This window comes from Pipistrellus kuhlii, unplaced genomic scaffold (assembly GCF_014108245.1).
Source record: "Pipistrellus kuhlii isolate mPipKuh1 unplaced genomic scaffold, mPipKuh1.p scaffold_m20_p_3, whole genome shotgun sequence".
Taxonomy (NCBI): Eukaryota; Metazoa; Chordata; class Mammalia; order Chiroptera; family Vespertilionidae; genus Pipistrellus; species Pipistrellus kuhlii.
Window position 1 is genome coordinate 2,176,104 of NW_023425529.1, and position 20,920 is coordinate 2,197,023.

The window sequence follows — 20,920 nt, forward strand, 5'->3', positions numbered from 1 at the left end:
GGGGGCAGGGCTCCCGGAGGACAGGCGCTATGAGCTGGACCCCGAGCCCCCGCGCTGTCCCCACTCCTGTCTCGTCGACGCCGACGGCGCGTACCGCCACGGCCAGCCACTGCCCCCCACCAGACCCCGGAGGACCTGGCTGGGCCCCCGCGGCCGGGCCTGGTTGGCGCTGGCAGGGCCCCCGACCGTCATGATCGCCGCCTACACCCTCCTGCTCTTGTTGTTCTGCACGGCCCAGGCGGCCGCCTTCACCGCGGCCCCCCTGGCCAGCTCGGACCCCTTCAGCGTGGTCTCTCTCTTCCTGGTCACGGGCCCCTGGGCCTTGCTGGGCGGCTGCTGTGTCTCCCTCTGTTGAGGGCCTGGCAGGGGCTTGGGAGGGAGTCCTTGTGCCTGGAGCTCTGGCATCAGAAGCTGTGTGACTTGTTTCACGTCTCTCCTGGAAAAGGGGGCTTCCTCGAGCCAGGCTCAGCCCCGTGACCTCGAGGCCATCGCGCCGCCCTGCCCCCACCCCCTTCCCAGTGCCGGGCCCGCATACTCACACACGTACTGGTAAGGACCCCCGAGGCCTGGCCTTCCATGGTTTACCACTGCGCCGGCTGAGCACCAGAGGCTGAGCCTCCGCTGCGCTTTCTCTGTCCCTTCTAGGTGCCCGGCCCCCCTGGGCATCCCGGGCCCTGCAGGTAGGCCGGTGGAGGAGGCGGAGGGGCTGCCCCCCCAAAACTGCTGGCCTGTGGTCTGGACGCCAGGGCCCCGGTTCTGACAGCGCCCGGTGCCTGAGCCCGTCGGGGCTGGGCCTGAGGAGGTGTCCCTTGGCGTGGGGGAGAGGGGGCAGTAGGGGGGCCGTGGCGGAGAAGGCCCTGCCCAGAGATTCTTAGGGGGGTGAGTCAGCGGCCAGAAGGAGGGGTGGTTCCCTGCCCTGGAGGGCTTGGGCCGGGCACCGGGCACTGGGGGCCGCTCGGCAGACCCGACAACAGCCTCTGTACGAACCTGAGCTCATTAAACGTCCCCCTGCACCCGCCTCGCTGAGTTGCCTCTCCTTTCCTCTTGTCTCCGCCACTCGGCAGGCGCTCAGGACCCGGGCCTTTTTCCGGGCGGGGCGGGGGCAGGGGGGGCAGCTGAGGTCTGTGCCTCCGCTCGCGCCTCAGTCAGTGGCCTGGGCCTGCTCCCTAAGGTGCGGGACAGAGGCTGGGCTGACACTAGGGTTTCCGGGCGGCCAGGGCCCCAGGGGAGCGGGGGGATGGTGGGGGCACCTTCCACCTGGACCTCCCAGCGGGGGCTGTGGCCGAGGGCCGGGCCGGCTCTTCCTGCCTCAGGGCACCTCCAGGGAGTCGGGACCTCGCTCACCGTGTGGGGCTCGTCCAGAGCCTGGGTCTGGGAGGGGCTCGGCCCGTCTTGGTTCCACATTGTCCTTCAACACGGCAGCCCTGGCTTCGAGGGCTACGTCTTCATTGGTTCAAGTTCACCCGAGCTGGGAATGTCGTGCATCGTCACACTTGCCACATGGGAGTTCTCAGGAGCCACAGGGCTGGCTCGTCTGCGAGCCGATGAGGACGTGGCCGTCACGGAGAGCTGTGGAGTGTTGGCTACAGGCTCCTCAGAGCCTCCCATTGCATCATCCGCCGGCAAGATTTCGTCTCGTCAGGCCAGAGCTCACGCGCCCCCGTCCTGGGGTCCCCTTGGAAGCAGGCCCTGGAGTTAAGAGGAGCAAGGTGCAGGCGGCACCTCCAGCTCTGACCTCGGTGAAGGCCAGGACTGAGGAGCGGCCCCTGGAGGCCCGCCGCTGTGCCGAGCTCAGCCAACGCTCCGGGCTCCCCGGGCAGAGGCGCCCCCTGCAGGAAGCGTGCAGCACCGCCAGCAGATGGGTGCCACTCTGGGCACGGGCCAGGCTGGTCAGCAGGAAGATCCGCCCTGACGGAGGCCTTGGAGCCTCCAAGGCGAGGCCTGGAGCCTGCAGACCCGGAGTCTGATGCTGCGCTCGCCACTGTTGGAGGCCGACCGGCTGCCAGGGAGAAACGCCGGGCCCGGGACGGTCCGAGCAGCGCAGGCGGTGACGGGTGGTTACCGTGTCTTTTCTTGTGGAAAATAAAGCTCAGGGACCTCCCTGGTACTCGTTTCTCAAGGCATCACTTGGCTCGGATGGAAGCATGGAGAGGAGCCCGCCTCCGAGCCCGTCGCCGGAGTGCCCGCCGGGGATGGGTGCTGACTCCGCCGGGGGCTCCCGAGTGGCTGCGGCCGCTGCAGCTGCTGGTTCGCGGTGGTTCCGCTGAGCGGCTCTGCAGCCTGGAAAAGTGGGTGGGAGCCAGGGGGCACGGGGACTGAGGTCAGGAGCAGGAGCCCACCCGGACAGACTGGGTGGGAGGACAGGATTTTCACTTTTAGAGTGTCCTGCTCAGTCTGGGGGTGCGGGAGCAGAGCGGGACTGGCTCACACTCAGGCGGGTTGTGGCCCAGGCGGGTCCTGAGGCCTCTGGGCCTCAGTGACTAGGATCCAGGGATCGTTTCGATCCCCGGCCACTACCTCCCAGATTACTTGCAGGCGAGGGCCTCCCCGGTTCCCCAGAGGCAGTGGGGCCTTCTCGGCCAGCTCCCGGGAGACACGGGGTTCGCAAGAGCCCGCACCCCGTGCCCATGAGCAGGCCCCAACTCAGCGCCCAGCTCTCTCCTCCACAGATGCGGCCCCCCTCGCGCCAGCCCCCCGCCCTTCCCTGTGGACGACCCCAGGACCAACTAGGTAACGCGGCCGGACGCCGCTCTCGCTCCGGGCCTCCCCTGTCCTCTCGCCGGGGTGGCAGTGCGGAGGGCAGGCCCTGGGCTTACAGCCCTCTGCCCGCCTGCCTGCTCGGTGTCTCCTTCCTCCTCGGGCTCCGGGCGCCTTCCCTCTCCAGCTCCCCTGTGCAGGCAGGCAGCATCTCTGTGGTAGTGGCCCCCTCGGCATCCGCCAGGAGCCAGTGCCAAGGGCAGGGCAGGCGACGGGCAGCCCTCCGGAAAGACCGCTGGGAGGCCGGGTTCAAGTCCCATCCTGGCCTCAGCAGCCTGGCGACTCCCTCTCTGGCCTCTGAGCGCCTGCCCCGCGGTGCCTGGCAGCCTCGAGGAGCCGAGAGCTCTGTTCACGGAGGGGACCAGGTTGGGAGCGCCAGGGGGGGCGCTAGGACATTAGCCGCCCCCCGGCCTGGCTGGCCCTCTGAGGCCAGGGCAGAGTGACCTCCCTCCCCTCTCATATCCAGCTTCCTCCTTCCTCTGGGCAGGTTGTGGTCTGTTCCTCTTGCTGTGCGATCGTGGGTCATTGCTGGCTCTCCGGCTTCCTGCAGGGGAGGAGGCGGACCAGAGGGCTTTGCGATGCCCCTTCCCCAAGGCGCCCCGCGGGGATGCTGGGCCCCAGGCGCCCTGACCTGGCGGGGCTGACCGGCCTCCTCTTGCCTCCCCACAGGGTGCAGCCCGGAACCCCGAGGACGTGGACCGGGAGCGGCGAGAGCACGAGCGGGAGGAGAGGATGGGGCAGCTCCGGGGCTCTGCCACCCGGGCCCTGCCCCCCGGCCCGCCCACGGGGACCCCCGCCAACCGGCTCCGCAGTGCTGCCGAGCCTGCGGCCGCCAGCCCGGCCTCCCGTATCCAGCCAGCTGGTGAGCGGGGCCGGGCGGCGAGCGGAGCCCACGGGGGCCGGGCAGGCAGGGCCGGACACTGAGGGCGGCTTCCCCCTGCCTCGCCCTCCAGGCAATACTTCTCCCAGAGCGATCTCACGGGTCGACAGAGAGAGGAAGGTGAGCATGAGGCTACACAGGGGCGCGCCGGCCAACGTTTCGTCCTCCGACCTTACTGGGCGGCAAGAGGTCTCCCGGATTTCAGCCTCACAGGTGAGCCGCCCTCCCCCGGCCTCTCATCCTCCGCCATCTCATGGGCCCACTGAGCAGAGTCAGGCGTAACCTGCTCCAGCAGGGGGAGGCCTGGTGGGCAGCGGGGGCTCGCAGGGGAGTGGCTCACAGTCCCTGCCTTCAGGAAGTCCCCCGTGTCCCACTTAGCACCGGGTGGAGGCTGGGGGGATCCTAGGGGCCATGTTTGGGGCCAGGAAAGTTGGGGAAGGGGAATCCTGGTTGACCAAGGAGGGTGTCCTGGCAGAGGTGGGAGGAGCCCTGCTCTGGTGCACGGTGGAGGGGTCTCAGCAGGTCAGGCCAGGAGCTGGGCATCCGGTGGCCGGGCGCGGTTGTGCGTGGCCTGGAGCAGCTGCTTTCGGCGGCATCCTGGGGTCATTGAGCTTGGGCCTCGGCGGGTGGGGTGGAGCTCCGCGGGAGACTTGCCCCAAGGCCGGCAGCTTATCCCTTCCCCTCTCACTCTCCCCTCCCAGACAAGCGTGCCATTTGACCACCTCGGGAAGTGAGGGCGGCTCCATCGGACCAGTATTTGCTTAGGTGAGTGACAGCCAGTGCAGCACAGCCTGCCCGCTCTGGAAACACCCGTAGCCCCCGGAGGAGGCCAGTGTGTGTGTGTGGAGGGACAGGGGGGTCGCAGATGGGACCAGGGACCCCACAGCTAAGGACCTTCAAGGACCTTCTGAGCAGGCCTGGCCCACATCCGTCAATTTCTGCTGGAAACCCCTTTCCCTGCCCTTCAGCCTGTCCTCCACACCCTCTTTGCTCTAACATCGTGGTCGGCAAACTGCAGCTCGCGAGCCACATGTGGCTCTTTGGCTCCTTGAGTGTGGCTCTTCCACAAAATACCACGGCCTGGGCAAGTATTTTGAAGTAGTGGCATTAGATCAAGTTTAAGTTTAAAAAATTTGGCTCTCGCCGAAACCGGTTTGGCTCAGTGGATAGAGCATCGGTCTATGGACTGAAAGATCCCAGGTTCGATTCCGGTCAAGGGCATGTACATTGGTTGCGGGCACATCCCTGGTAGGGGGTGTGCAAGAGGCAGCTGGTCAATGTTTCTCTCTCATTGACGTTTCTAGCTCTCTATTCCTCTCTCCTCTTCTCTGTAAAAAATTAGTAAAATATATTTAAAAAAATAAATAAATGAAAAATTTGGCTCTCACCCTCGCCAGTTTGGCTCAGTGGATAGAGTGTTGGCCTGCAGACAGAAGGGTCCCAGGCTCAGTTCCGGTCAAGGACACATGCTTGGGTTTCGGGCTCAGTCCAACGTGCAGGAGGCAGCAAATCAATGATTCCCTCTCATCATTGATGTTTCTACCTCTCTAATCCTTTCTGAAATCAATAAAAATATATTTAAAAAATGTGGCTCTCAAAAGAAATTTCAATCGTTGTACTGTTGGTATCTGACTCTGTTGACTAATAGTTTGCCGACCACGGCTCTAACATAATCAGCAAAGACCCTGGGCCTCCACAAGCCCGGCGTGAGCCTCCTGGCACCCATGGCCGCCTGAGGGTGTACAGCAGCTCCCCTGTGGGTCGGCCATGGGCGGGGGGAGGTGCGGGTCTGAGCCTGGGGCTGGCCTCACCCCCGAGGAGGTCATGGCACAGACCGAGCTGGGACCTAAGGCCGGAACCAGCCTGTCCGTGGTTGGGGTGGCTGCTCACCGGGGGGACAGGAGAGCGATGGTGGCCTTCCTGCGGAACAGGAGCACCTCCTGTGTGCCCCCGACGGGGCCAGTGCAGAGCCTCGGGAGGAGGAGACGGGAGCTGAGGGGCGTCCGCGCGTTGGGCAGATGGGTGGTCAGAGGCAAATGCACCGCTCATCTGTCTCCTTTCTCTCATTTTTCAGTGTCTTCACTGTATTTCCTTTCAAAAGACAACAGGAAGATGGGGGAAAAACCACTCAAAAGAACAAAAACGACAAAAACCCAGCACAAAAGTGACGATGGATTTTGTTTCTTTAATTTTTTATTTTTATTATTATTATTTTTTTTTTTGGCCAACGGCAAGAAGATGAGATGCCCTCAGCACCGAGGATTCTTGTCCCTTCGCATTTCCTGCCGCCCACGCCTTCAGGCTGCCAAAGGCTTCCCCGGACACCAGGCCGCATGTGCCAGGCCCCGCCGAGGCCCTGCCCGGTGACGCTGAGGCCAGGAGAGGGGCCACGAGGAGGCGGCCGGGAGCCTGGGGCTGGTTGGACGGTTTGGGCAGAGGCGGTCTCACCGGCTGTCTTGAGCTTCAGAACCACAGGAGACTCAGCCCCGCTGCCCGGGGCCATGGTGGCTGGCTTCCCGCTGGGCTTCTCCCGGTGCCCCCCCGAGCCCGGTGCCCCCTGAGCATTTGGCCGTCCTTTGCCTTTGCAAGGGGACTTCAGCTGTGGGCGGTGAGGTGATGGCGGCCGAGCGTCCCCGTGCCTGTGTGCGCGTCCGTGACCTGCGTCCCCCAGACAGCAGGGCCTGCCCCCTGCCAAGCGGGGTTTCTGTTCTCACCCTCCACCCAGGACACCGGGTGGTGACGACCTGCCTGAGTGCCCTGGCCACCACCAGCCCCTCGTCGCCCGCGGCAGCCCTGTCCCCAAGGCCCGAGACTCCCAGAAAGCACCTGGCTCCCGGGGGTGGATGAATTCCCTGGTCCCGACGCCCCCGAGGGCCACCCCCTGCACCGGCCTCTCCGGCGAGGAGCCGGGTCAGGGCTGGGCGCTGGCCTTACCCACCACCCCTCCTAGTTAACACCCGTTTTTACTTCCGTTTTCTCCTGTGTGTGTATTTCCTAATTTATTTACCTCTGTTTCCCCTTTCTTTTCCTCTTCTCTCTTTTTTTTTTTAATTAAAGAGCAAAGCTTTTTATAACTTTGTAATTTAAAAAACTGAAAAAAAAAAATACTGAAGAACTTTGGGGGGAATTTTGTACTTTTTTCCTGTGTAAATATTGGACTTTTTTGAGCTTTATTGTGGTTGTTAATTTGAAGTAATAAAGTAGAAAAGGATAAAGTGACGTGGGCAGCCCACAGTCCACCTCTTTGCTCCGGGGGGTTTCTCCTGAGCAGGCCTGGGGGAGAGAACCCAGTACACCCCACCAGGGAGCAAGTTCTGGGCCCGAGGGCAGGGCCGGGGCCTCGGAGTCTGCATCCTCGCCAGCTCCCGGGGTGCCCGAGGCCCAGGGCGCAGGAGAGAGGTACGGACGGCTCTTCCCCCCCTGTCTCATCCACAGAGGAATCCGAGTCAGGTCTGCTCCTCTCCCTTCAGACGGAGCGTCAGAGAGGAAGTCATGGTGCAGGCTCACAGCTCTGGTGGCAGAACCAGGATCTGAGCCCCAGCCCTGGCCAGGGAGGGCCTGGAGTCGGGGGTCAGTGGCGACTGTACCACGGGTGACTTTGGTGGTGGCTTCATTGGAGCCTCGGCCCAGCCTGCCTGTCTCTCACCGGCTTATGAAAGAATTTGTCTGTCGGCCTGCCTTTACCCATCAGGGCTTCCGTTCCTATTTCTCCTTAAGCCCAGAGCTGCTATTGCCAAAGCCGCCACCCATGGACAAGAGCAGAGCTACTTGACTTCTTGACCGATTGGGTCAGGCTGGGAGGTGCTGGAGGGCTCAGAGGTGCCCTGGGGCACTCTGAAGCCCTGGGCATAGCTTGAAACCCCTAGAGTGATGTCCCTTCCAGTGCCTGTGACACCGGACACGAAGCGGATAGAATAAAGGCTACGATTCACTCTTATCTCTGCCTAATTTGACTCCTGAGCCAAATTAGGCAGAGATAAAAGAGTGAATCGTATGAGCCGTTATTCCAATAATGTGGGCAGTATGGGAGAGCAGCAGGTCATCATGTAAGTTCTGCTTAGCCATGAGCCGGAGGACTACAGGGATAAAGAAGTAAGCTGGGTACGAGGGGAATGGGGATAGGGTAATGGTTGCACAGGGGCTGTGGTCCCCGTGTCTCCTTCCAGGAGCTTGAAGTCCTGATATCAAGATAATTTTCAATGGTGTTAAAACCCAGCTCCTGCCCTAGCCGGTTTGGCTCAGTGGATGATGGACCGAAGGGTCCTGAGCTCGATTCCCGTCAAAGGCACACACCTCGGCTGCAGGCTCCTTCCCGGCCGGCCCGGTTTGGGCTTGTGCAGGAGGCAGCCAATCTATGTATTTCTCTCACAGGAATGTCTCTCTGTCCTTTCTTCCCTCCCACTCTCCCTAAAAATGGAAAAAGAGCCTTAGGTGAGGATTTACAAAAAGGCCTGGAGAAAGGTCAGCATTCCTGAGGCAAACTCCTGGAGGGAGCTGGACCCATTCCTGTCGTTTGTTCTCAAATGTGCTTTCTGAGCAGTGGACCCATTCGCCCCAAGGCACCCCTTATCTTCCTACAGCTCTCCCTTCTCCCAGCACCCCCTCCAGGTTGAGGGTCTGTAAGAAAACCTCAGTGAAGAACATTAAACCACCGAGGTCCTACCCCTATTCCGTGCCCCACCCCCTTTCGCTGCCATTGGGAGACGCTGTGGCCCCACAGCCTGGCCCAGCCTGGCCATGGTCTCCTGTTGACCCTCCAGGGAGCTTCAGGCAAAGGCAGGGCCTTGTTCACAGCCACCAGGGCTGCGGGAGGGGGGTCCCCAGGCCCCCATAGGCCCTGACTGCAGGCAGTGAGCCCCAGGAAGACCCTGGGGTGGGGTGGCCGTGGAGTCTGATCCCAAACCCCTCTGGCCCCGGAGCCCCAGGAACTCTGACATCAGACACTTAAGTGAAATTGCCAACTCTGTGCCCTGAGGAGAAGATAAGAGCTAATAATTTTTAAAAAAATGTATATTGCCGAGACCGGTTTGGCTCAGTGGATAGAGTGTCGGCCTGCGGACTGAAGGGTCCCGGGTTCGATTCCTGCAACCATGTACCTTGGTTGCGAGCACATCCCCAGTGGGGGGTGTGCGAGAGGCAGCTGATGGATGATTCTCATCGATATTTCTAACACTATTCCTCTCCCTTCCTCTCTGTAAAAAAAATCAATAAAATATATTTTTAAAAATGTATATTTTCTAGTGAAAAATCTTAGTTCCTGCGTGGCTCAGTGGTTGAGCTTTGACTTATAAACCAGGTCAACCAGTGGTTCAGTTCCGGGCACATGCCCAGGTTACGGCTGGATGTGGTGTGTGTAGGAGGCAGCTGATCAAAGATTCTCTCTCATGTATGTTTCTATCTACCCTGTCCTGCTCCCCTCCTCTCTGAAATCAATAAAAATACATTTTTAAAGAAAATCTTAGTTCCTTATAACACTACTGTGCTTGTTTGCTCTGACAGCATATGTAAATTTTAATTTTAATATTACTACTAAAAAGTACTCTTATGGAGCAAAGAACCTTTTTTTTAATGTTTTTAGAATTTTATTTTTATTTTTAAATACATTTTACTGATTTTTACAGAGAGGAAGAGAGAGAGACAGAGAGTCAGAAACACTGATCAGCTGCCTCCTGCACACCTCCCAGTGGGGATGTGTCCACAATCAAGGCACATGCCCTTGACTGGAATTGAACCTGGGACCTTTCAGTCCACAGGCCAACACTGTATCCACTGAGCCAAACCAGTTAGGGCAAAAGAACTTTTTATGAAAAAATAAGAGTTTATTTGGACTAAACTGACACCATTGCCAAGAAAGCAAGATCTCAAATCTTGCTCCGAAGAATCCCAGTTTTGCAGTTTGTTTTGTATGTTTGGAATGGGGAAGGTGAATCCCAGTTTTGCAGTTTGTTTTATATGTTTGGAATGGGGAAGGTGAATCCCAGTTTTGCAGTTTGTTTTATATGTTTGGAATGGGGAAGGCGTGAAGGAGGATGACTCAAAGGTGGGAGAAAGCCAGGCAGGGATTGGATTACGGGAGGGACAAGGTGACGGGTCTCTGGGGGGTGACCTTGTGTTGGGACAGCTGTCTGTCTGCCTCTGGTCACCAGCTTCTCACCCTAAAGGAACCTGGGTGTCCTTTGTAGGTGGAGGCAAGGGCAGGTGTCCCTTCATGGTGAGGTGCCTGGAAAGGTCCCTCCCGATGAGACGGGAGAGTGTCCCTTTAGTTGATGTCCTTTCCAAGGTCACCCGATGTGAAGTGGGAGCCTCTGGGGCCCAATAGGCCCACGCCGGTACCGGCACCGGGTCTGGTTCCGCAGGGTGGGCCTGCGCAGCTCCTTCCAAACCCTGCCAGCAACGCCAGGGAAATGGCGATGAAGAAACATCCAAATCTGTAGAGAATTTTTTATGAGTTGACTTGAGCCAAACGGAGGACTTTGCCGGGAAGCAGGAACGGAAGTGCTCCCTGGAGGACTTGACCTTGGACGGGATCCCCTGAGGCTGTGCCTCAGCGTGCAGGGCCAGAGGGACTTAAAATCACCCTGTTCTCCGTGGGGTTTTCATTGATTTTAAGGACGGGTCTGTGCCCCCCCCTTTTTGGCTTAATGTTATTTGTTGGAGATGCCGTGTATGAAAACGAAGCAATAAGAAGAGTTAGGATCGCTGCATCCTCGCCCCCCACTGCTACACACACACACACACACACACACACACCCGTTCTGGCTTCTGCTTCCTGTGCTCCTCCCTCTGGGAGCTGAGGCCCATGGGAGGCCGGCCCACGGGCAGGTGGCAGCTGACCGCGCGGAGGAAGTGGCATTTCAGCTGAGGCCAGAGGGGTGACCAGGATGTGTCAGCCGTGCCATCAATTTATTTTAATAAGAACGCCAGGTAATCGCCAGGGAATTCTGCCCAAACATGCCACGGAGTGAGTGAGTCATTCTCCCTTCATGCAGCAGACGTCGGCTGGCTGTGTGGGCGCCCGCGCCTGGCCGAGGGGGAGCGGAGGACAGTGGTGAGAATTGAGAAGCACAGGCGGGAGGCCAGCTCGGCCCCTCGGTGACCTTGGGCGTTGTCTGGGTCTCGGTTCTCTCCTCTGTGCGGAGGGGGTGGTCATACCTGTCTTGACGGTGCCTCACCCTGGTCCTAGCCCTCCTAGCCCTGTGCTCATCCACTCTGCAGGCAGGCTTATGACGATGCCCATTTTACAGATGAGAACACTGAGGCACAGAGAAGCCTGCCTGGCTCCACAGCCCATGGAATGCCCAGTCGTGGTAACACGTTTCTTTTTTTCAATCCTCACTCGAGAATATGCTTTTATTGATTTAGGAGCGAGAGGAAGAGCCCAGCTGGTGTGGCTCAGGGGTTGAGCATCAGCCTATGAATCAGGAGGTCACAGTTCTATTCCTGGTCAGAGCACGTGCCTGGGCTGTGATGTCAATCCCCAGTGGGGGGCGTGCAGGAGGCAGCTGATCCATGATTCTCTCTCATCGATGTTTCTAACTCTCTATCCCTCTCTCTTCCTCTCTCTAAAGCACATGTGTCAAACACAAGGCCCGCGGGCCAAATCTGTCCCGCCAGGCCTTGCAATGTGGCCCGCACCGCGCTGTCATCACTGCACTCCGCTGCGTTTCCATCACATTGACAGTTTATGACTGTTCAGTAAACCATTCGGCCCGCGATTTAGGCTGGATTTTAGATTTTGGCCCCTTCTCTGATTGAGTTCGACACCCCTACTCTAAAGAATCAATAAAATATATTTTTAAAAATAAATAAATAAAAATAGGGAGAGAGAAACATCAATTGGATGCTCCCCCCAAAACCAACCGGCTGAGCCACCTGGCCAGGGCTACCTATTTTTAATTTTTTTTTCCAGTTACCGTTGACATTCGCTATTATATCAGCTTCAGGTGCGTGACAGTGACTAGACCTTTGTATCGCCTGCAAAGCGATCACGTGGTAAGTCTAGCAGCACCTGACGCGTATGGTTACTACAGTGTTATGGACTATTTCCCTGCTATACCTCACATCCCCGCACTGCTTTTAACTGCCAATTTCTTTACCCCCTCACCTTTTGGAACTACCTATTTATTTTATATAAATATATTTCTATTGATTTCAGAGAGGAAGGGAGAGGCAGAGAGAGAGAGAAACATCAATGATGAGAGAGAATCATTGATCGGCTGCCTCCTACACACCCCACACTAGGGATTAAGCCTGCAGCCCGGGCCTGTGCCCTGACCAGGAATCAAACCGTGACCTCCTGGTTCATAGGTCGACACTCAACCACTGAGCCACACTGGCTGGGCAGTAACTCCATATTTCAAACATGCGGTGTGATCTTGGCTGCCAGGGGCTCCCAGCCTAGTCAGACTAGCAAACGGCTCGTCCCAAACCAGAATCCTGGAGGGAGGGACTGTGTCAGGAGTCATCAGGAATGTGTTTCAAAGATCTTTGAGCCCTGGCCAGAGTGGCTAAGTTGGTTGAGCGTCGTCCTATGCCCTGAAAGGTCGCCAGTTCGATGCCCAGTTGCGGGTTTAATTCCAGTTTTTCTCTCTCTTCCTCTCCCTCTCTCTCTAAAATCAATTAAAACAGCCCAGCTGGTGTGGCTCAGTGGTTGAGCATTGACCTATGAGCCAGGAGGTCACAGTGTGATTCCAGGTCCGGGCACATCTGGTTGCAGGCTCTATCTTCAGTGTGTGGTGTGCAGGAGGCAGCTGCTCATCATTCATGATTCTATTTCTCCCTCCCTCCCTCTTCCTCTCTGAAATCAATTAAAATTTTTTTTAAAGAAGGGAGGCAGAGGGAACCAATGGACAGGGAGAGGAGGCCAGGCTGGGACACTCCCTGGGGCGGGCCCGCCGATCAGAGGAGGCTGCAGAGCCCTCAGGGCGGGTCTCGGTGAGTGGACAGCAGAGGGTTTGGAGGCGGAGGTGTGGGAGGCAGGGAGAACTTGGCCCAGGACAAAAGGAGGACTAAGCTCCCAGGAACCTGGTTCAGTCACTTCCCCTGTGGGTCTCATCACCTGGAAAAGCAGGAGTCACCAGTCAGGGGCCGCTCTCTCTGAGGCGGGGGCCTCCCATTTCTGCCTGTGGGTGGTGCCCTGCCCAGGGCCTGTCATGGGCCTTGGCCAGGCAGACCCCTGAGGCCAGGGCAATGGGGCTACGGCTTTAGCAAAGGGAGTGCCTTCTGCTCCAATATCTCCCCCCCCCATCCTGCTCTTCCAGAAACAGAGGTGGGAATAGCCCCCTCATCACACCTCTTTCCCAGACCCTGCCATACGGGCGGCCCAGGAACACATCCATCTCTCCCGAGTTCCAGCTGGCACTGCCAACCCCCAGACGCCCTCCGCTCTCCAGCCACACTCTCGGGGCCCCGGATCCCTGCCCACACGTGGGTGGCTGAGGGAGAGAGGTCTGGTGTGCAGCATAAACGTTGCCATGGTGACACCGGGCCACCTCCCCCTCCTCCCCTTCCTCTGGCCGGCTCCCTGCCACCTCTTTTCTCGCCCTAACCCTGAGGCACGGCCAGCCTCTCTGTCCTCCCGGGTGAGGCCACAGCCCACCTCCCAGGAGGCTCAGGACGTGGCACCTCCATAGCCTGGTTTCTGGAGGCGGCCGGCCCATGCAGGAGAGGCTGATGGGTGGAGAGCGGTCAGCCAGCAGCTTGGGGAGGGGAGCAGAGGGCCCAGCCCTGGGCGCTGTCCCTTTAAGTGGCCCCCCTCCAGGAAACCCCCACCGCAGGTCCCCACAGCCAGTGCCTGGGCCCCTGCAGGCCCTGGGAGAAGCTCAGGTAATTAGCCTCCCCAGGCCTCTCATCGCAGCCTCTTCAAAGCGCCGTGATGAAGGCTGGGCCCTTTGAAGTCTTCCCACCCAGGTTCACTCCCCAAACCCCTGAAGCTCCCCCTGGGACGCCCTCCGGCTTCCTCCTGCCCCCCCACCCCCTCATGAAAGACTCTCTGGGGAGGCCTGGCCCTGCCTCCCCAGCGCCCAGTGCTCCCACCTGAGCGGACCTGCCTTTCGGGTGCCTGTGCTTCAGGGTGGTTGCTGCAGACTGGCCGCTGTCGCTCCATTGGTTGGCGTCGGCCTGTGCACCAAAAGGATGCCGGTTCGATTCCCCGTCAGGAGTGGGCTCAGTCCCTTGCTGTTTCTCTCACCTTGTTACTTTCCCTCCTCCTTTCCTTTATCTCTAAAATTCATTAAAAATAAAATTGCCCTAGCTGGTTTGGATCCGTGGATAGAGCATCAGCCTGCGGACTGAAAGATCCCAGGTTCGATTCCGGTCAAGGGCACATGGCCAGCTTGCAGGTTTGATCCCCAGTGGGTGGGCGTGCAGGAGGCAGCCGATCAATGATTCTCTCTCATCATTGATGTTTCTATCTCTCCCTCTCAAAATCAATTAAAAAATATATATATGTATATTCAAAAATATAATAAATAAATAAAATTCATTAAAAAAATAAAGTAAAAGAATCCGAGACATGCTCTTAATGACTCCAAGGAAACTGGCAGTACATCCTTGTCTTTGGCCCGGTTTCATTTGCTGGTTGGTACCGGCGAGGTAAGGTGGAAGTGCAACTGATCTCACCTGGGTTGGAGGTGTGTGTGTGTGTGTGTGTGTGTGTGTGTGTGCGCGCGCGCACGCGCGCGTGTGTGACTGACAGGCGGGAAGAGGAAGCTCCTCCCTCTGACTCCAGCTCTTCCACAGCCACGTCCCAGTTCTCACACACACACACACACACACACACACACCCCGCCTCGCTGGGAATGGCTGTGCTCTGCTTGCTGAGGGCCCTGGTGCCTGAGTGACACCACCCTCAGAAGGCCTATGTGAAGTCAGGGGCATTTCCTCTTGCCGCCCGGCTTTCCCAGCTCCTGTGGGGTCGGGTGTGGGTCCTGGTTCATTTGACAAACATCCAGGAGGGCGCCCTGGAGGGTGCCAGGCTGCTCCGGGTGTGACTTTAGCCAAGCAATGAGGCCTCTCTGTGCCTCAGTTTCCTCGTCTGCCGAATGATGGTCGCCGCTGCTTGCTGACTTAATGAAGAGGTCAGTGCACGTAGCAGGTGCTCAATAAATGGTAGAGAAGGAGGGACACTAATGCCAGCCCCTGTGTATCAGGTTCTGGGCCTGCAAAGATGATCAGGACCAAGTCCCTTTTGCTTGCCCTGTTTGAGGGCCCATCCTCCAGACATTTTCTATGAGTTTTAACCCACACACTCACACACACACACTCACACACACACACTCACACACACACATATACATACACACACACTCACAGACACACACACACACACTCACACACACACACTCACACACACACACACACACACACACACACACACACACTAAGAGTGTCCCAGTGACCATATGTGAGACCTCAAATCCAGCTGTGCCTAGCACTTCCTAATGAAGAGAGTCCTTCAATTATTTTGCTCAATGCAGTTTAAATCGAGTTTTTGTCGCCCTAACTGGTTTGGCTCAGTCGATAGACCATCGGCCTGCGGACTCAAGGGTCCCAGGTTCAATTCCGGTCAAGGGCATGTGCCTTGGTTGTAGGCACATTCCCACTGGGGAGGGTGCAGGACGCAGCTGATGGATGTTTCTAACTTTCTATCTCTCTCCCTTCCTCTCTGATAAAAAATCAATTATATATATATATATATATATATATATATATATATATATATATATATATATATATATTTTAATCGAGTTTTTGTCCATTGAAACCAAAAGGGTCTAATTCAGTAAGAAGTTAGCTGGGTCCGTAAAGAGCAGGTGAGAGCCAGTGGTGTGCTGAGAGCTGTGCCAACGTTTGTATGCAGATTGCTGGGAGACCCGAGGCTCAGAGAGGCAAAGCCACATGCCCAGCGTGTCTGCCAGGAGGCAATGGAGCTGGCCTGGCTCTGCTCGCCACTCCACACGCTGCCCTGGGCCAGGGCTCCCTCAGCATCGTGGGGACAAGGGCGAGGCACGAGGCTGCAGGTAAATGGATCTGGAGAGCTCTGGGCTCCCAGCCACGCAGCAGCTGGCACGGCTGAGGCCTCTGCTCCTTCCTCTGCGCTCCCTGCCAGGTGCTAGGGGTGGATTTTGGAAGCCAAGAGAATTCAGCTTGGCCTGTACCCTTGAGAGGTCCTCAGTATAGTGTGGAGACGGGTACATTGAGATAGATTGTGAGACACAAGAGGAAACCAGAAGGGAATAAGAAATCATTTCTTGCTCTGGCCAGTGTTGCTCAGTGGTTAGAGTGTCAGTGATTAGACGATTAGACCCTCACACCGAAGGGTCTCAGGTTTAATTCCCAGTGGAAGCCACTTACCTGGGTTGTTGGTTCCATCCCTGGCCCCGGTCAAAGCGCATTTGGGAGACAACCAATTGATGTGTCTCACACCCATCTTTCTCTTTCTCTCTCTCTCCCTTTCCCTCTCTCTAAAAATCGATTGAAAGATACTCTCCCATGAAGATTAACAACAACAAAAATCATTTAAAATAAGTTTTAAAGAAAAAAAATTTTTTTTTCTATTTTGTAAAGGAAATTTTTTAATCTTATTTTGAAAACATTGAATACTTTTGCAAACAGATTTTGGAAAATACAAAGAAACAGAGGGGACTGCCCTGGATGGTTTGCTCAGTGGGTAGAGCATCAGCCTGTGGACTGAAGGGTCTCAGGTTCGATTCTAGTCAAGGGCACATGCTCAGTTTGCAGGCTTGATCCCCAGTGGGGGTGCGTGCAGGAGGCAGCTGATCGATGCTTCTCTCTCATCATTGATGTTTCTATCTCTCTCCCTCTCCCTTCACTCTGAAATCAATTAAAAATATATTTATATAAAATAGAACGAAATCAAGGGGGCAGAGATAAGATAATCAATATTCATAATCCTGTCACAAGAACCCACTGTTAACATTTTGTTACATTTCTTTCCAATTTTTCTTCTAAGCTTTTTTTTTTTTTGAAACACTTCAGAACAGGCTGTCATTGCAAATTTATTACTGCTTTTTTTTTACTCACTGTTATTCTTAATCACTTCCCCATGTTATTTGAAATGTGTAAAGAGGCTATTTTAACATCTACACAGTATGCCATTGTGTGGATCTGCCATCATTTACTTAACTATTCTTTGATGAGTTTCAGATTATCCCCTTCCCCCTTTTTTACAATATTTATTTATCTATTTATTTATTTATATTTGGGAGAAACTAACTGAAACAGAGCAGGAGACAGCCTGGCCAGGGTCTATGCAGGGCAACCCATCGAAGTGTCTCTCTCACATCGGTGTTTCTGTCTCTCCCCCTCCTTCCACGCTTTCTAAAGATCAATGGGAAAATATCCTCGGGTGAGGATTAACAAGACTGAGTGGGATCCAGAAGGGACCAAACCATACCTGGTTTGTCTTTGAAGGAAGAACAGCTGCTTGCCGGAGGTGAAAGAGGCATCAGCAGCCAGTGGGCCGGCACCCAGGTGAGTGGTGGGCTGGGGGGTTGTTCTAATTGCCCCGAAGGAAGGGGGCCTGAACCAGGGCCTGTCCAGGCTGGGAGGGGGAGGGACCAAAGTGAGCAGCGACGTGGAGCCCCGATGGATGTGCAGCTGCACGGGGGAGGGCGTGGGGAGAGGGGCGGGTGTTCATTTCACTTGGGAAAGCCTGGAGGAGAGGACACGGAACGGCTGGGAGCAGCCAACCAGCAGTCCCAGGGCCACCTGCTGACCTGCCCTGTCACGGGGCCAGGTGACTTTCTGTCTCTGAGCCCATCCGGGCACTACAAGCCTAAAAATACTCACCATCTGCCTCTGCCCCGGGCCTCTGTAAGCTGAGACCCAAGAGTGCTCTCATGAGCAGGGCTCAGAGCCTGAATGTGGGTGCTGTTTGGCCTGACCGCTCAGGAGGGGGCAGTGCTGTCAGAATCAGCTGGTGGGTGAGCTTTCGCTGCTAAGCAGACAAGAGGCTGCCACATACCTGAGACAAGGACTCTGCCCTGGAGGTGTTTACATGTGACAGGAGAGCTGGAAGTCATAAACTAGTGATTATCAAGCAAATGACTGTAAGATAAGCCTTCTTGGAGTTGGGGTAGCCCTGAGCAACTTCTCGCCTGGGTCTGCTAGGTCTGGGAAGCATCCTCCCTCCCTCCCCCCCTCCCTCCCTCCCTCCTCTCTCCCTCCCTCTTTCTAATTGATTTCAGAGAGGGAGAGAGAGGTAGAAACATCAATGATGTGAGAGAAGCATTGATCAGCTGCCTCCTGCAGGCCCCACACTGGGGATCAGGCCGGCTACCAGGCCCGTGCCCTGACTGGGAATCGAACCGTGACCTCCTGGTTCATAGGTGGGCGCTCAACCCCTGAGCCACGCAGGCTGGGCGGGATTTTCTCTATTGGACTCTTTCTAGAGGACCCTTGGGCATGCATGCCACACAGACTCGTTGAGCATGTTCTCTCTGTCAGCTCTTGTACTGGGATTATATCGGGAAACATAATCTTAGTCCTCATAGAGTTTATGTTTGACCAGCTGAAGACAAATGAAAAAAGAGGCAAACTACATGTTATGATAGAAACTAAGTGATATGTCGTGGTTGGGGTAGAGCAGCTGAGAGGCTTGGCAATTCACTGTGGTGGTCAGGGCAGGCCTGAGGAGGGGTGAACGTTTGAGGGAGGCACCATTTGGATATCTGAGGGAACAGCAATCCCAGCAGAGGGAACAGTCAGTGCAAAGGACTGGAGACTGAGGGTGCCTGGTTTGTCTGAGGAACAGCAAGGGGTCAGTGTGAAGGGAAAGAAGGGGATAAATGAGGTCAGACATACTTGGGTCGGTAGAATGTCAGATCAAGCTAGACTTTGTAGAGACGAGTGAGGATTTGGACTTTTACTCAGAGTGAAATGGGAACCAAGAGAAGGTTTTGAGCAAAGAAGTGCCATGTTCTGACTTAGGTAAAAGAATCCCTCTGGCTCCTATATTGGCGTAGACCAGACAGGAGACAAGGCTGGAGAAAGAGGAACAAGCTGGGCCCTAATCAGTTTGGCTCAGTGGATGGAGCATTGGCCTGCGAACTGAGGGGTCCCGAGTTCAATTCCGGTCAAGAGCATGTACCTTGGTTACGGGCACATTCCCAGTGGGAGGTGTGCAGGAGGCAGCCGATCAATGATTCTCTCTTATCATTGATGTTTCTCTCTCTCTGTCCCTTCCTCTCTGAAATCAATAAAAATATATTTTAAAAAATTCTCTACATGTCTGGACACTTTACATGGCAGAAAGAAGGCTAGAGGTCACTTTTGTGAAGACTCTAATCCCATTCCTGTAGTCACCATCCTTCCAAAGGCCCCACCTCCTGATACCATCGCATTGTGGGTTAGGATTTCAGCACTCACATTTTTGGGGGGACACAAACTTTTAGTCTCTAGCAAGAGTATTGCAATAATCCTGGGCAGAAAGTGAATGGCACTGAGGTTGTGGGTGAACAAGACTATCTGTTTCCAACCTTCCCAGCCTTCCTTCGGGTTGGTAGCAGTGGAGATGGGGTGGAAGGGGTCAGAGGCTAAATATGTTTTGCACGTAGAGCCAATAGTGCGGGGAGGGATTTAAAGACTCCAGGAGTTTTGGCCCGGGCCCTGGAAGGATGGGAATTCGATGCCAGTTGTAGGGAATCTGTGAGGGAGCAGGCCTTTGGGAGGTGTTAATGAAAAAACAAACAAACATTGAAACCTGTAAAGAATTTTGTGAGCTTATTTGAGCCAAACTATTAACATATGCCGGGAAGCAGAACCTCAATGAATTGAGATAATGCTCCAAACAATGGTGAGTTACATTTGTATTTATACATTGCCATCAGAGGAGGGACATAGCCCTAAACAGTTTGGCTCAGGCAGGCGTCTTCAAACTACGGCCCGCGGGCCACATGCTGCCCGCAGAGGAGTCTGATCCGGCCCGCCAGGTTTTTTGGGCAGTGAGCGCAGCCGAGGTGTTACAGTAGGAATTAGTAGTTCATATAGTCCAGCCCTCCAGCTCTCTGAGGGACCGTGATCTGGCCCCCACTTTAAAAAGTTTGAGGACCCCTGGCTCAGTGGATAGAGTGTCGGTCTGCAGACTCAAAGGTCTCAGGTTCGATTCCGGTCAAGGGCATGTACCTTGGTTGCAGGCACATCCCCAATAGGGAATGTGCAGGAGGCAGCTGATCGATGTTTCTCTCTCATCAATGTTTGTAGCTCTCTATCCTTCTCCCTTCCTCTCTGTAACAAATCAATAAAATATATACATATATATAAAAGGAGGGACATAGGTGGGTTACATGAAATTCATTGGTGATGAATTAAGGAGGCAGGAGAAAGCAAAGCGGTGGGAAACCCCTGGGATTGGATAAAAAGTAAAATGATGGACACATACTTAAGTGGGTACAGGAACAATTAACACGATAATTAAGGTGACCAGACGTCTCCATTTGTCTTTCAATCGGGACTTTTTTAAAACGCCTTGGGAAGCAGAAGCCGGACAAAGTGTAAAAATTGGGACTGTCTGGCCCAAAGCGGGAGGTCTCGTCACCTTAATGATAATGAAGGAATTTGAGGCATCTGTCCTGGCTCTCACCGCATTTGGATGTGCCCCAGGGGCTCCAGAAAAAGGGAAGTTACAAGTTACCCAGACATCTCACAGATATGTTATCTTAAAGGCAAAAAAAGGCAAATGGGTCAGTAAGATCTAAGTTGATCTTTGTCAGGGAAAATATCGGCCTAGGACATGACTACCCACTATAATCTATTTGTAGTTAAATATTTAATTTTCTAACCATCCTTTGTGGTTACTTTAGGTCTCTGAGCTTGTCAGGTTGGCATGTGGCTCCTTTTGTCCACAGAGAGATGGGTTCTGCTGTGGGCATGCTGACTCTGAGGTGCCTGTTGATGCCTGTTAGGTGTTGCGCTAACAGCTCAGGGGAGAAGTCCGGGCTGGGGCTATAAATAAATTTGGGGATCTTGAGCAACAGCGACGCCAGAAACAGCAGTGGGCTAGGCGGCTTGATGACGTCTGCAAAACTTTGCAGGTTGGGCCGCTGAGAGCGAGGTGGGGCCGCAGGGCGGTGCGGGAAGGAAGAGCCTCTCTCTTGGCTTTGCAGTTCCACTGGGGCGCGACTGCGCTCAGCGCTTCGGTTTGCATTCGTTTCAGTTGTACATGCACCCTTCCCTCCACGGATAGCCATGCCAGCATCTTGTTTTATCTTCCAAACAGGCCTACGTGGAGCTAATGAGGGTAAAGAGAAGCGAAACACCAGA

At 55.6% G+C, this 20,920-nt stretch overlaps 1 protein-coding gene across 7 annotated transcripts in view; it reads left to right on the forward strand.

Moving 5' to 3' along the window:
• Positions 1–6,856, forward strand: part of LOC118728419 (casein kinase I) — a 33,514-nt gene extending 26,658 nt beyond the window's left edge. For 3 of the 7 annotated variants that reach the window (XM_045587493.1, XM_036454910.2, XM_045587495.1), the window contains 5 exons: positions 2,655–2,730; positions 3,427–3,619; positions 3,711–3,850; positions 4,339–4,402; positions 5,712–6,856. In XM_045587493.1, coding sequence (XP_045443449.1) covers positions 2,655–2,730; positions 3,427–3,619; positions 3,711–3,850; positions 4,339–4,355 — 426 coding nt within the window. In that variant the 3' untranslated portion in view covers positions 4,356–4,402; positions 5,712–6,856. Of the gene's footprint in view, positions 1–445; positions 550–645; positions 1,019–2,654; positions 2,731–3,426; positions 3,620–3,710; positions 3,851–4,338; positions 4,403–5,711 lie in introns of those variants that run through there. The other 4 variants (XM_036454915.2, XM_036454916.2, XM_036454917.2 and 1 more) reach the window with 4 other exon arrangements.
• Positions 6,857–20,920: the final 14,064 nt, after the last annotated feature.